This window comes from Sander lucioperca, chromosome 3, assembly GCF_008315115.2.
Source record: "Sander lucioperca isolate FBNREF2018 chromosome 3, SLUC_FBN_1.2, whole genome shotgun sequence".
In the NCBI taxonomy this organism is placed as follows: domain Eukaryota; kingdom Metazoa; phylum Chordata; class Actinopteri; order Perciformes; family Percidae; genus Sander; species Sander lucioperca.
Genome location: NC_050175.1, coordinates 18,299,076 through 18,314,130, shown reverse-complemented (window position 1 = coordinate 18,314,130; position 15,055 = coordinate 18,299,076). Strand labels below are relative to the sequence as shown.

Sequence of the window (15,055 nt, the reverse complement as noted above, 5' to 3'; positions counted from 1 at the left end):
TGCGTGTTGTCGCCACATTGCTATCAGTAGTCATCTGTGTTTTAAACATTTGGTAGGATAATATTAGGCGTTGGCTTAACGGTGAATGAGACATGAAGTAAAATTGCAGTTCTTTCTCTGCTCTGCTCTGAAGCTTGTGCACGTCTGAGTGTGGTTTGGAGCTCAGAGGGCAGGGGGAGGGGTTAGACGAAGCCCCGAGGAGATGCTACATTCAAATCTTGCTAGCTTTGCAACATTACCAACCCTGCCTTTGAGTGTGTATTAAAAAATTTTCCAGTATTCTCATGGTCACAACTAGGGGCAAGAGTCGCCAATTAAACAAATTACAAAAGTATACTTTATCTTTTACCCCCAGTGGTATCTAGTCATGCAGATAGTTTTGGCTTTGGTTATTAAATATCCACTGAAGAGACTTCTGCCACTACCCCACTACAATTGAAGTAAATGGAAGTATTCTACCAAAAGTTAAAAAAAAAACAGAAGAACAAAAACATCCTGAGCCACCTGAACCAATAATATCAACTAACTAATATTACTGTCCTGTCCTCTAACAATAATGCAGCCAACACCCAGTGAGGTAATCGCTTCACTAGGAGAGAGCACCCATTTGTTATTAAATGCCTTTAAATGACATTCCACAGAGCCAGTTTTTATAGAGACAGTAAAACGAAACAAACAGGTGGGTAAAAATTGGTTTAAAAAAATCTTTATCAAAAGATGATTTCATACTGGAGGTAAAAAGCTATGGCCAGATGAAGGACCAATTTATGAACCAATCAAAAAAAAATACTGTCTTGAGTGAGGACGGTTTCATGAATGCAGAAGTTTTATGAGAGCATATATATCTAGCTTTGCCTTTGTAAGATACATAGTATCAGTGTATGCTAAGGAAAATACTCCAGCTGACTGCCTTTCTGCATTAAGGCGGTACTGAAGTGATGCTACAGCTGCATGGTTAAGTATCTTGGACAGCCCCTAGTGTCTTCAAACAGCCAGTACAACACATGTGAGGAGAGAGCAGCAAATGAGGGGGAAGACTAAACTACGGTATCTTACTATTGTGCAATAATGCTTGAACCGAGAATCTACACAGAGTTTTACACTCACAGTAACCAGGTCATAGCAGTGATCTGATCAATTTTTGAGGAGGTGGACAACTTATGTGGACTGGAATTTGCTGAGATGCACCAACCGGAGTAGGCAGAGAAATAATCAATAGAATTACATGAAATAGCAGGCTGAACTACACAGAACTGTGGTTATGAAAACCCTAAAGGTTTGTCTATTTAGAGCTCAACTGCGCTGACACAGAAAAAGTTGCAAAGCTTTATTTACTGTACACGCATGATTCATCTCAACTAGAGGATCTGTTGCAGAGGCACAACAGGCGATAAGATAATCTTAATGTTCTATTCCACTGTGTGGTTCAGAGGCGCCTCAGTTAATGAGACTCAGTCAGTCTGGTTTGGAGCCTGACTTTCAATCCACCACCCACTGAGTTCACATTTTAAAATTGCACCGCTGGGGAAGAGTTCAGTCAGTGGAAAACAAATGTGTCATTTTCATCCATACAGTATCAAATGATGTGGATAGAAGAGGAAAATGTTATCTTTTGGGGTATCCACTGTCATTAGATCATTTAAGGGTGTAGTAATTCATCATCATTTGTCTCATCAAGACCCTCTGACCACAGAACCTCTGGTTAAGTTTCATTTTACAAATCTTGTCTAATCTCCCAAGCTTCCAAGCAACACCTAGGTCTGAATCCAGTTTGAGAGTAATGTGAAAGTGCACGTATACTCCTGAGTATCAGAGCATGGAAACATCACTTTTAATGTCAGATACGGTCTGTTCACTCAGTTACTTTTAAGTGTGTTTTCCTTCACCTGTCACTGCACTGACCATTGTGATGATCTAATCTTTGTGCTCATGTCTGCTCAAGAAGGCTCTATTATAATTACTTTAAGTAGCCTTTATTAGAGATAATGGACCTTCAGCGCTAGTTCACATCTAATTCCAGTTGTCAAATTAGCCTCTAACTATCTACACTCTCCTGATAGAGGAGACATTATCAAAAACAAGTATAAGCCGTTTTACAAGTGTTGTACAAATCGATTACTTAAAATGGGGACTTCCTCATAAGGAGATAGATATAAATGAAGCACAAATATAAGTGTCTAGACAAGCGGAGGAGTCTAAACTACAGTAAAGAGATCTCAGAAGAATGCCAGGTTTGTATGCAGTGTTTACAGTAGAACACCCCAATAGTATTGCTAATTACTACTTCCCTCTCCAATTTGGCATGTAGTAGCCTAATACTAATGACATGAGTTACTTATAATTAGTCATGAATTATTTTCTTATAATAATTCATTCATTTTTTTAAGTGGAAGAATAAACTTATATATAGCCAGTGCATGTGCAAAATCTCCACATTTATAGTAACAATAAGCAAGAAACATAACCTCTGATGTATACTATTGCCTATGAAACAGCCTCATGACTGCACAGGCTTAACCCCTAACCAGATGATCTTTACTGTCCACCCCTGGTGTACCATTCAATATCATGCATTTTGACACAGCACCACAACAAACTGAAGCCTCACAAATACACACAGCTGAATCAACAATGCTCCAACAGAATGTCATCAAAACTTAACATTACAAGCTTAAAAAGGTGGTATTTATTGCAAAGCTACTGTATTAAACTAAATCATACAGGACTACTGGTCCTGTTATTTTGTCCACCCCATGCAAGTCTCTCTCTCTCTCTCTCTCTCTCTCTCTCTCTCTCTCTCTCTCTCTCTCTCTCTGTCTCTCTCTCTCTCGAAAAAAATATCAAATTAGCCGTGTTGTGACTCAGCTAATTTACCATTTAGATAAGGATATGCTTCTCTCGCTGAGAGAGAACATTTGTTTGCATGGCGTTAGGCTGAGCCCTGGTGGGAAAATGCTGAACTACACATGTACTGCACTTTTAGTACACACACACACACACACATAACGGACAAACAAAGATGGAACATTCTGGTTCTGTTACTGGTGCTAGATAAGGTACTTACTGAGTTCACGTGTTACCTTATCTACACCTAGATAAGGTCACACATAAGCTTAGTTATTACTGTAATACATATAATCAACACAAGTATTTTTCTCTTATTTGATCTTGTGATTCTAGTTTCAAGTTTAGAAAAAACGTCAGGTGATTGATCTTTGTCATTTAATCTAAATGGTTTTTTTTTTATTCGATAAAAACACGACTGAGCTTGCAGTTGATTTTACCTTGATATTTCACCAAAATTGGTAGAGTAAAATGATTTACTTACTGTTGAGACCCCACCAAAGATGGCCCTGTGGAGAGCACAGCAGCAGCAAGCTTGAGGGTTAGCAGCAGGAACTTAGTTGCCATGTGGCTGGCTGGTCCACATCCTCAGGTACACTGGGCACAGTTCAAATAGAGCCATCAATTTGCCTCCATAAACAATACATTTCCTCATTTGGGAGGCCAGGTATTTTCAAGTGTAGGTACTGGCAGAATTCAGACAAAGGTTTTGTAAGTGAGAGGGAAATAAAGCAAACCTACATAGAAACTTTCTGAATATGCTTCTCACGTTAACTGTTAACTGTATGCAAAATGCAATATTATATAGGCCTATGGCTTGACATTCATTGTATATGAAGCTACTTGTGTCACAAGTGACACTTTCGTTGGGGGCCTGGGTTGTTCTACACAGAAAACTACTGCAAACTGAGATTATGCTTATTTGCGGACATGTTATGCAGCAGCTAACGCTAAGTTACTTGTCAAAACAAAACATGTCTTGCTTGAGCTGACAGTGTTGCAGGCCAACTGGAGCAGTGTGGGTCTGAACAATGATGATGGTTGTCTTGCTTTGTCAAGCCCGGGTTCTCTGAGTATTAGTACACTAGCTAAATTAATTGACAATAAGTGTTCACAGATGCCATAACGTTCAAGCAAGACGAACAATTACTGAAAACATACACCTCAGCTTCGCTAACTAGCTAGCTAACTAACGTTACATAGAGTGGTAACGTAAACAGTAATGTGCTAGCCAGCTAACTTAAAGCTAATTGCAACGTTAAATATAATTGCAATTACATTTTAAATATGCTAACGTTAAATACGTTTAATTTTACTTAAATACATTTTGCTGACGTTTAATAGCAAACAATAGCTCTATGACTAGACTAAGCTAAACAATGTAATGTTAGTGATATAATAATGCGAATGTTAAGATAATTTAGTGAAAAGGTGTAACTTACCTTTATAACGTTACCATGGAGTTTGACAGTGACTTTAGAGAGAACCCCAACATTTAGCTTTAATCACTCGGCATTCATAAAATTTGTTATGGAAAGAATTCCATAACTACGATAATCATCTTGGCTACATCTTAAAATTTCTGATAAAGAAGGAGTCACAAATGGGTCACAACCATGGATGTATTAAGAGAACGGTCACAACATCAAAGAGTATAGAAGTAACTTCTATAGACCTTTTCAATGAAATTCCATTGCTAGGCAACAGCCTGGCACCTTGTTAACTTTCTGTCAGTTGATACCATTCACATACACTGCAACAGGAAATCAACTTGGGTCCATTTAGAATGTTTATGTTTACATCTGTGAAAAGGTCGACTCTTTGACGACATCTTAAATCCAAGATGTCGCCGGAGTTCTTCCTCGCTCACGGCTCACCGAATCGAATACTGCTCAAAAGCATTGCGCCCAGTGCTGCCCCTGGTGGCCGGATATTTAATTGCAAGTAAATTTCTGTCATAGTTAATTTCAGTTTACTGTCACTGTTCTAGCTCCATAAATAGTTAGCTATACTGTTAAGTGTAGTTGACCGCAAACCCTGTTATCACTTTTTGTGATGTGAATTTTGAAAAGACAATATTTATTTCTGGAAAGGTGGCCATTTTAGTTATCCTTCAAATGGTCACAGGTGGAGCTGATGATAAGGAAGTTTACACTGGTGGCTCAAAAATAAAATAGATAGCAAACTGTTACTTTAAAGTGCCCATATTATGAAAAAATCAATTTTTCTGGGATTTGGGGTGTTATTTTGTGTCTCTGGTGCTTCCACACATACAAACTTTGAAAAGAATCCATCCATGCTGTTTAGAGTGAGATACGGTTTCTGAATGTGTCCTGCCTTCAGTCTCTGGGTGAGCTATTCAAAATTGGCACGGCTTGTGACGTCACAAGCCAAAACGAGCAGGCTAACCGCAACCATTAGCTCGTAGCGTTAGCGTTAGCATGCTAACGCTAGCATGCTACCTCGTTCTCAATAGCAAAGCACTGCTACAACACACACAAGTTCACCATAATCTACAAAAGAACTACTTACATGTGCACCCTCGTTTAGAAGTCTCCCAGCTAATCCTGCCTTGTAATTGACCGAAGTTGTAGAAACAGCCTTTCTTTTACTGTCTATGGAGCTAGCTAGCCGACAGGATCTACATCTGAGCTACTACACATGTGCAATCAAAGATAGTACAGAAGAAGAAGAAGAAAAGAGGTCTCACTATGTAGCTAAAACAGAGACCAGCTGAAAAGAGGAGCTGTAGCAGTGAGAGAGAGCGGTGCAGTACAACAAAAATATGGTGTTTTTTGAAAATTAAACCATGTAAACCTATTCTGGTACAACCTTAAAATACAATTATGAACCTGAAAATGAGCATAACATGGCTGCTTTAAAGAAGGTATAATTAAAATGATGTGTGTAAAATGTAGCCAATTTATCCATCCATCCATCCATCTTCGTCCGCTTATCCGGTATCGGGTCGCGGGGGTAGCAGCTCCAGCAGGGGACCCCAAACTTCCCTTTCCCGAGCCACATTAACCAGCTCCGACTGGGGGATCCCAAGGCGTTGCCAGGCCAGGTTGGAGATATAATCCCTCCACCTAGTCCTGGGTCTTCCCCGAGGCCTCCTCCCAGCTGGACGTGCCTGGAACACCTCCCTAGGGAGGCGCCCAGGGGGCATCCTTACCAGATGCCCGAACCACCTCAACTGGCTCCTTTCGATGTGAAGGAGCAGCGGCTCTACTCCGAGCTCCTCACGGATGACTGAGCTTCTCACCCTATCTCTAAGGGAGACGCCAGCCACCCTCCTGAGGAAACCCATTTCGGCCGCTTGTACCCTGGATCTTGTTCTTTCGGTCATAACCCAGCCTTCATGACCATAGGTTAGGGTAGGAACGAAAACTGACCGGTAGATTGAGAGCTTTGCCTTCTGGCTCAGCTCTCTTTTCGTCACAACGGTGCGATAAATTGAATGTAATACCGCACCCGCTGCGCCGATTCTCCGACCAATCTCCCGCTCCATTGTCCCCTCACTCGCAAACAAGACCCCAAGGTACTTGAACTCCTTCACTTGGGGTAAGGACTCATTCCCTACCTGGAGAAGGCACTCCATCGGTTTCCTGCTGAGAACCATGGCCTCCGATTTAGAGGTGCTGATCCTCATCCCAGCCGCTTCACACTCGGCTGCGAACCGATCCAGTGAGTGTTGAAGGTCACAGGCCGATGATGCCATCAGGACCACATCATCCGCAAAAAGCAGCGATGAGATCCCCAGCTCACCAAACTGCAACCCCTCTCCACCCCGACTACGCCTCGATATCCTGTCCATAAATACTACAAACAGGATTGGTGACAAAGCGCAGCCCTGGCGGAGGCCAACCCTCACCTGAAACGAGTCCGACTTACTGCCGATAACCCGGACACAGCTCTCGCTTTGGTCGTACAGAGATTGGATGGCCCTGAGAAGGGACCCCCTCACCCCATACTCCCGCAGCACCTCCCACAGTATCTCCCGGGGGACCCGGTCATACGCCTTCTCCAGATCCACAAAGCACATGTAGACCGGTTGGGCATACTCCCAGGCTCCCTCCAGGATCCTTGCAAGAGTAAAGATCTGGTCCGTTGTTCCACGACCAGGACGGAATCCGCATTGTTCCTCTTCAACCTGAGGTTCAACTATCGACCGAACCCTCCTTTCCAGCACCTTGGAGTAGACTTTACCAGGGAGGCTGAGAAGTGTGATACCCCTGTAATTGGCACACACCCTCTGGTCCCCCTTTTTGAAAAGGGGAACCACCACCTCTGTCTGCCACTCCTTAGGCACCGTCCCAGACTTCCACGCAATGTTGAAGAGGCGTGTCAACCAAGACAACCCCTCCACACCCAGAGCTTTAAGCATTTCTGGACGGATCTCATCAATCCCTGGGGCTTTGCCACTGTGGAGTTGTTTAACTACCTCAGCAACTTCCACCAGGGAAATTGACGACAATCCCCCATCATCCTCCAGCTCTGCCTCTACCATAGAGGGCGTATTAGTCGGATTTAGGAGTTCCTCAAAGTGCTCCTTCCACCGCCCTATTACCTCCTCAGTTGAGGTCAACAGCGTCCCATCCTTACTGTACACAGCTTGGATGGTTCCCCGCTTCCCCCTCCTGAGGTGGCGAACGGTTTTCCAGAAGCACCTTGGTGCTGACCGAAAGTCCTTCTCCATGTCTTCTCCGAACTTCTCCCACACCCGCTGCTTTGCCTCTTTCACGGCAGAGGCTGCAGCCCTTCGGGCCCTTCGGTACCTTGCAACTGCCTCCGGAGTCCTCTGGGATAACATATCCCGGAAAGACTTCTTCTTCAGTCGGACGGCTTCCCTGCCCACCGGTGTCCACCACGGTGTTTGTGGGTTACCGCCCCTTGAGGCACCTAAGACCCTAAGACCACAGCTCCCCGCCGCAGCTTCAGCAATGGAAACTTTGAACATTGTCCACTCGGGTTCAATGCCCCCAGCCTCCACAGGGATGCACGAAAAGTTCCGCCGGAGGTGTGAGTTGAAAGTCTGTCGGACAGGGGCCTTCTCCAGACGTTCCCAATTCACCCGCACTACCCGTTTGGGCTTACCAGGTCTGTCCAGAATCTTCCCCCACCCTCTGACCCAACTCACCACCAGATGGTGATCAGTTGACAGCTCTGCCCCTCTCTTCACCAAAACTTCTTCTCGTCCAAAACATACGGCCTCAGATCAGATGAAACGATTATAAAATCGATCATTGACCTTTGGCCTAGGGTGCTCTGGTACCAAGTACACTTATGAGCATCCTTATGTTCGAACATGGTGTTCGTTATAGACAATCCATGACTAGCACAGAAGTCCAACAACAAACAACCACTCTGGTTTAGATCAGGGAGGCCGTTCCTCCCAATCACGCCTCTCCATGTGTCTCCATCATTGCCCACGTGCGCGTTGAAGTCCCCCAGCAGAACTATGGAGTCCCCCACTGGAGCCCCATACAGGACTCCATTCAAGGTCTCCAAGAAGGCCGAATACTCCGAGCTCTTGTTTGGTGCATACGCACAAACAACAGTCAGAGTTTTCCCCCCCACAACCCGCAGGCGTAGGGAGGCGACCCTCTCGTCCACCGGGGTAAACTCCAACGTAGCGGCGCTCAGCCGGGAGCTTGTGAGTATCCCCACACCCGCCCGGCGCCTCACACCCTGGGCAACTCCGGAGAAGAAAAGAGTCCAACCCCTATCCAGGAGTATGGTTCCAGAACCGAGACTGTGCGTAGAGGTAAGCCCCACCAGATCCAACTGGTAGCGCTCCACCTCCCGCACAAGTTCCGGCTCCTTCCCCCACAGAGAGGTGACGTTCCACGTCCCCAGAGCCAGCGTCTGCTGCCCGGGTCTGGTCCGTCGAGGCCCCTGACCTTCACTGCCACCCATGTGGCAGCGCACCCGACCCCAGCGGTTCCTCCCACAGGTGGTGGGCCCATGGGTTGGAGAGAGAGGTGCCACGTAGCTTTTTCGGGCTGTGCCCGGCCGGGCTCCGTGGCAAACCCGGCCACCAGGCGCTCGCTGACGGGCCCTCCATCTGGGCCTGGCTCCAGACGGGGGCCCCGGGCTTCCTCCGGGCAGGGTCACATCATCTCTACCTCGTTTTTTCGTTTTTTTGTAGCCAATTTAGATAAAAGTTCAAAGAAGGTCAGTAAAAATGTTACTGTGCATTTTGAAGAAGACAAATCTAAGGGGAAGGCCCTGGTAGCTCACCTGATTGAACGTGCGCCCCATGTACAAAGGCTTAGTCCTTACTGCAGTGGCCCAGAGTTCGATTCCAACCTGCAGCCCTTTGCTGCATGTCATCCCCCCTCTCTCCCTTCAGCTGTCCTCTCAAATAAAGGGTGAAAATCTTAAAAAAAAAAATTATTAAACAAAAATGACAGTTTTTGCATAACGTACGGTGTGTGCACACACACATCGTCACGTTGCCTAGCAATGTTGACGTTCTTCTTGTGAGACAGAGTTACCACCATTAAAGTGAGTTTGTTGTATTTACCTGTATGAACGTCATTCTGTGTGGCTTGAGCAATGCAAAGTCCCCAACAGTCTGCTCTCATCCAGAGTCCGCAATTGTGTTTGTATAGCACATTTTTTACAGGGTGCTTTACAGTAAAAACAAAAACAAACAAATTAGATAGAAAACACATCTACAACTCCACATAATTAAAAATAACCTTTCAGCCAACCATACCTGTCTTATTCCTAATATTGCGCTCACACATGGACTACAACAGGCACACACAAAGGCACACACTAACTACCAAAAGCTTGAGAGAAAGTTGTTTTTCAAAAGAAGATACAGTTGCAACAGATCTCAGGTCATCAGGCATTTGTTCTAGAGAACAGCACCATAGTGACCAACTGCACCTTCACCTGATTTAGTTTATAATTCTAGGTCCATTCAGGAGACACAATCTTGATGATCTGAGGAATCTGATTGGGCTATATCCATTGAGCAGGTCGGAAAGATGAAGGATGCAGGCAGTGGCCCGCGGGTGTGGTGTGAAAAATGGATGCAGATTTAGAGTCTGCAGTCTGACATTACATACATGCCAAGCCAATCAAAAGCCATTCCAGCAGAAGCATCACAACATTGTGTGGGGCCTGTATTGAGGAAGATGTTTGTGATTGTCATAGATGCTTACTCTAAGTAGTTTGAAGCTCACCCAATGCAGGCTATGACTTCATCCATGACAGTAGAAAAATTGTGTGCCTAGTGAGTGCAGACTTCGAACACTTTATAAAATAGAATGACATCAAGCACGTAACAACTGCACAACACCATCCATCATCTAATAGCTGCGCTAAGCGTTCAGTGCAGGTGTTCAAGGGTGGCATCTGGAAAATCACAGAGGGGAGCCTTGAAACAAAGCTGTCAAGGTGTCTGCTGAAATAGTGGTCAACCTCCTAGACCACCACTGGAGCCACACCTGCTGAGCTGATAAAGAACCAGAGGATCAGGACCAAGTTGGACCTGTGTAACTTTGAGAGGTTGAATGGAATCAGTTCAAACAAATAGTGCATCGTGACAGGCGTGCCCAGGACAGAGTGTTAGGTAGGAGTGAGAGGGCATGCAAGCCCAGAAGTGGTTTCCTGGGAACACAGAAATAATTTGAAAGAACCAGGCCTGTGTTCCTGGAAAGTGAAAATTCATGAGGGTAAAAAGGCAACAGGATCAGAATTGTCATGACATTATGAGAAACAGCCCACCTCCAGTCTACGAGATGAGAGCTGTCACAGTATGTATGAATGTGTTAAGACTTGACCTATTTTTTATTTTGAACCAAAAGCTAAGAAAAATGCCCTGAGTGATCAAAATTTTTTTTTTTTTGGTGTAGCATCACCAGCAAACGGTTAAAGTACTAGCATCATGGCTGACTGTCATTTGCAGTACACAACCATTCCAACCTCTGAATACCTTCACCTTCAATCATTACTCTGCCTCCTGGAGCAGGTTAGCAATCTGTGAGCTTTTAATGTTATGCATTGTGATACAAAGGACACTTTGAAGTCCCTGTGGTGTAAATAGGTGGTAATAATAATCACACCTACTACTAATTAGGTCTAAAATGATTTTTAAAAAAGGAGCATACTTAAATACCAGGGAAGACTAGAAGTGGAGCATCAGTGCAGCAATTGCTTCAACTCTTTTGATATTGCTCATCAGGAAAAATGACATGCAGAAAGTAAAAGAGATATTAAAGACACAGATTGATGATTGATTCTTCTAATAAAATCTTTTATTTAATTTTAATCATGTAGGCTAAAATGTCTTTCATTCTCCATCTGCCTCACGGTCTCTCTGTCAAATCAATCTCTTGAGTTACATCAAATATAACAAGATCAAGCAGATGAAAAAAACGAAATGAGAAACCAGTCAGGAAGACAAAAAGACATAGATTTTTAATAGGTTTAGCTCACTTCACGTTTAATTTTATAGAATAAATACTCATAATTTTTCTAAACCAATAAATCAACCAAAACCCTTTTATTTAATATTGTTAGTTTTCTCAGTTATCCAGCATGAGAATGTGGAAAGGTGTTCACTTTTGGTACACAAAAATGGTTCCACTGTATTTAGTACAGTTCTTAAGACATTAAGTGCTCCTCTGAATAATGGGTAAAAGGAATATTGGGAAAACAAGCAACAACAAAGTTCTTGTTGAGTTTAAGACATACAGTATTTCATTATACCTACTTAGACACCAACAGGCATGAGTATAAAAGAACATTTCTTGGAAGAGGCGTAGGGTTTGTTCAAAAGTCGTAATGCAAAAAGGCTAAATTCATCCAGGCCTGCTGTAATAGCAATGCTGTTCTACGAAAGGAAACGTGATTTAAAGGCATTTTCACTGTCTTTCTTATGTCATATCTGCCATATGTCGTATGACGGCATTGATAATAATAATCAGCAAAGCATTCCATGTGATTTGCAATAATATAGTAAAAGTCCCGCTTTCCATTCCCAAGACAGCAATTCCAAATTAAGAATTCATCATAACCTATTGAAGGCTTTTATGCCACAGTGAAATATGAGTATGAGTATTTTTCCGAGAAAGATAAATCCCTTTCATGTGTGCAGTGATTTATTGACTTTTGTTTTTAATGGGAGTTTTATTGAATAGATTAAAGTTGTGTGCAATGCCCTGGTATGGTGGCTTGAATCTGTTTTCAAAAACAGAAAATAAAATCGGGTGAAAAAGCTGATTAAGATGGCCAATTAGGTGACTTAGATATTACCGTAAATAAGTGCAGCATCAAGATATTAATTGAAGCATGTCACCAAAAAGGTTAGTTGGATCCTAGTCTTCCACTAAACAACGAGTTGACCTCCTTCTTTCTTGTCGCTGCTGGGATAATACTGGAAAGCAAGCGTCTCCTTGATTCCAGGAGCTATTGGAAGACTTGGTCATTTGTTTACTTTGTACTTTACATCACATTTGATGTCTGGGTCCTAATCCTTAATTAGTGGCTTTTATTCATGTTTGTACTCCTATGTTTAATCTAAATTTACCTCTTCTTACATGTTGATATTTATAATGTTTTTATGTGACCTGTAGGTGGAAACTTGTTATGATGCTCTGCTATGCTCTTATGTTCTGCGTGGTTGATTTAAAACATAATTGAGATTGATGACTAATCTGTAAAAGCATTTTTTCAACAAATTTGCAATAATTTGCTTTTTGTGTGCACCTTATAAACTGGATGAATTCTAGGGCGCATTCATGCTTCACAATGAAGTTCTCAGAACAGGAGTACTGATGTAGAACCTCCCATTAGGTTAATAGTTTACATGAACATTGTATTTTATTCATCAAATGCACCCACTGAGACCATGGTCTTAAGACTGTTAAAAAAAAACGATAGACTCACCTTGTTTATGGTTTAACTTTACAAGAAACTTTGGCACTACTCCCAGCAGCAAAGAGAATTGTTTTGTGACAAATGTGTTGAGGCTGTATGTGCATTGAATCATCTGTACATCTTAAAACCACTGGGCTAGTTATAAAACTGCTGTGCTAATATTAATTAACTTTTTCATTTGGGTTTTTGAAAGCCAAAGTGTTTTTGTTGTTCTCCTCAAGAAAAGAGAAACATATAGTTAAGTCTAAGTTCATTTTTAAGTATTCATTCCATGTCAACCCAGTCAACGCACACCCAAACAAATTGGGAAAGGCTTCCCTCTATTTCAAATACATAAAGGCAAACATATCCATCTATGTGTCGCATCATCATAGATGCAACTTAAGATACTGTATTTAGTCAATTTGTTAATTAACAGGAACTACTTTAAATCTCTCAAAATCATTAGACAACCAAGGACAGTCAGTGTCTGTTGTTACTGTCATGGTATGTGATATGAAAATAAACTGAAGAAGTTTGATGTGGTATGGATGCTTGAATGAACTGATATTAATCTTTTTGAAGATGATAGTCTATAAAAGGAGATAAGATATATGATGTCCTAATACTGTACATGCTCATATACACTGTGGTTTATACTTACACCATCTGACAGGAAGTATTCGGCCCTCTCAGTACGGTCTTCTCAATTGATTGTGATTCACAAAAAAATGTCTAATCCTGGAAAAAATGTTATTTTCCATATTTAGCGTATCCTATTGACATATCTACAAAGAAGAGATGCATGTCGTTACTTGGGACATCATCAAAATAAAAATAAAACATAATGTTTTCTGCTCCTTCAAATCAGGAACTGCAAAACACCAGTGTGTGAAAAGAAATCAATCAGTGGGTAATCAGTGGGTAAAGTCCATTTAACAGTACAAACATCAAAAATCAGTCTGAAGGAGCACCGCCTTTGCGTGCCTCTGTTGAAAACTAATGCACAGTTAACCATCTTCTGCACACAAGGGGACAGAATTAAAACTAGAACTCAAACACATCATTTTGCTTCTTCGCCAGCTTAGCCACCTCCTGCCGGATAGCCTGCACGAGTGCAGAGGTGGAGAGGCTGCTCAGGGGCATGCTGTCCATGTCCTTCACCACCTGGTGCAGGCTTTGGTGGGATGCTGTGCTACGGGCAGTGGGTGGCTGCTCCAGTGCCTTGTTATATTGCAGGGGCAGCCTGGTGGGGCTCCCCTGTGGGTAGCGAGGGTGAGGAAAAGCCTCTACGTACCCAGGCAGGGGCACCTGGAAAACAGGGTAGACATGAATCAGTAATACAGTGACTTTGTATTATTACTACCCACGAAACAAATGGCAGCCAATTAAATAATTAGAAGGATAGAGTATTTGTGATAGTTTTTTTTTTTTTTTGCTGAGTGAACATTTTTTATTTTGCACCACTATTTCAGAAATAATTAAATGGGTGATAAGGGAACATATAGACAATTCTATCTGGGAAAAATCATTTTAAATGAACCAAAATAACAGGGAAAGTAATGAGTGTGGAGATCTACTGTGCGAGTGTATGATACTGAAATGGACTTTGGTTCAAACAGTGTTTGAACTCCAAAATGGACTACTTTTGAATGTTGATACAAAATCTTCAAGTGTCAGATTTACACCACAAGAAAGAAAAAAAGTAAAAAGTAAAATAGGTGTTCATTTAGGAAATGTGCTCAACTACCCCGGTATTTTGTTGTCCAACGTCAGCCATAAATTCAGATCAGCAAATGGTTTCTAATTGACACTGGTTCTGCAAAAAGACACTGCGTGAAGGCATCTGGTTGAAACAGGCAAACAGACAGGGAAAAAATAGAACATTCCATACAAACAAGGAAACTCCTGTGCAGGAGAGGGAGGGTAACATGGATTATAACAGGTCCGACAGAACGGATGGAACCCGTCTTATTTTAATAAAAAAAAGCGGAGGAGGAGGTAGGAGGTTTGTTGTTTAATGAGACCCGGTCCCTTTCAAGGGTAGATAGGAATATGTCAGTGCCATAGTGAGATGGTCTGCAAAAGACAATGTTTTAATACAGAGAGGCAATCTCACCTACACATGACATATATGTTTCTGAGTGTTTATTCCTTTTTTTTAGACCTAGCTGTTGCAGTGATGCAGCTTACTTTCTGGCTCAGTAGGGTGACGAGAAGTCATGGAGAAAACATCCTGACAACCAGGAGGTGAGGGTGGGGCATTTCAATAGCACCCAACAACAATCACAATAACTTTATATATTTTTTTACAGTTTTATTAGATTGTATTAAA

At 42.4% G+C, this 15,055-nt stretch overlaps 1 protein-coding gene across 2 annotated transcripts in view; it reads right to left on the bottom strand.

The window, feature by feature from the left end:
• Positions 1-12,302: 12,302 nt before the first annotated feature.
• Positions 12,303-15,055, bottom strand: part of kiaa1549lb (KIAA1549-like b) — a 64,245-nt gene continuing 61,492 nt past the window's right edge. Inside the window, exons 20-21 of one of the 2 annotated variants that reach the window (XM_035999416.1) lie at positions 14,471-14,539; positions 13,813-14,031 (exon numbers count right to left, since the gene is read on the bottom strand). In XM_035999416.1, coding sequence (XP_035855309.1) covers positions 14,510-14,539 — 30 coding nt within the window. In that variant the 3' untranslated portion in view covers positions 13,813-14,031; positions 14,471-14,509. Of the gene's footprint in view, positions 14,032-14,470; positions 14,540-15,055 lie in introns of both variants that reach the window. The other variant, XM_031314352.2, reaches the window with a different exon arrangement.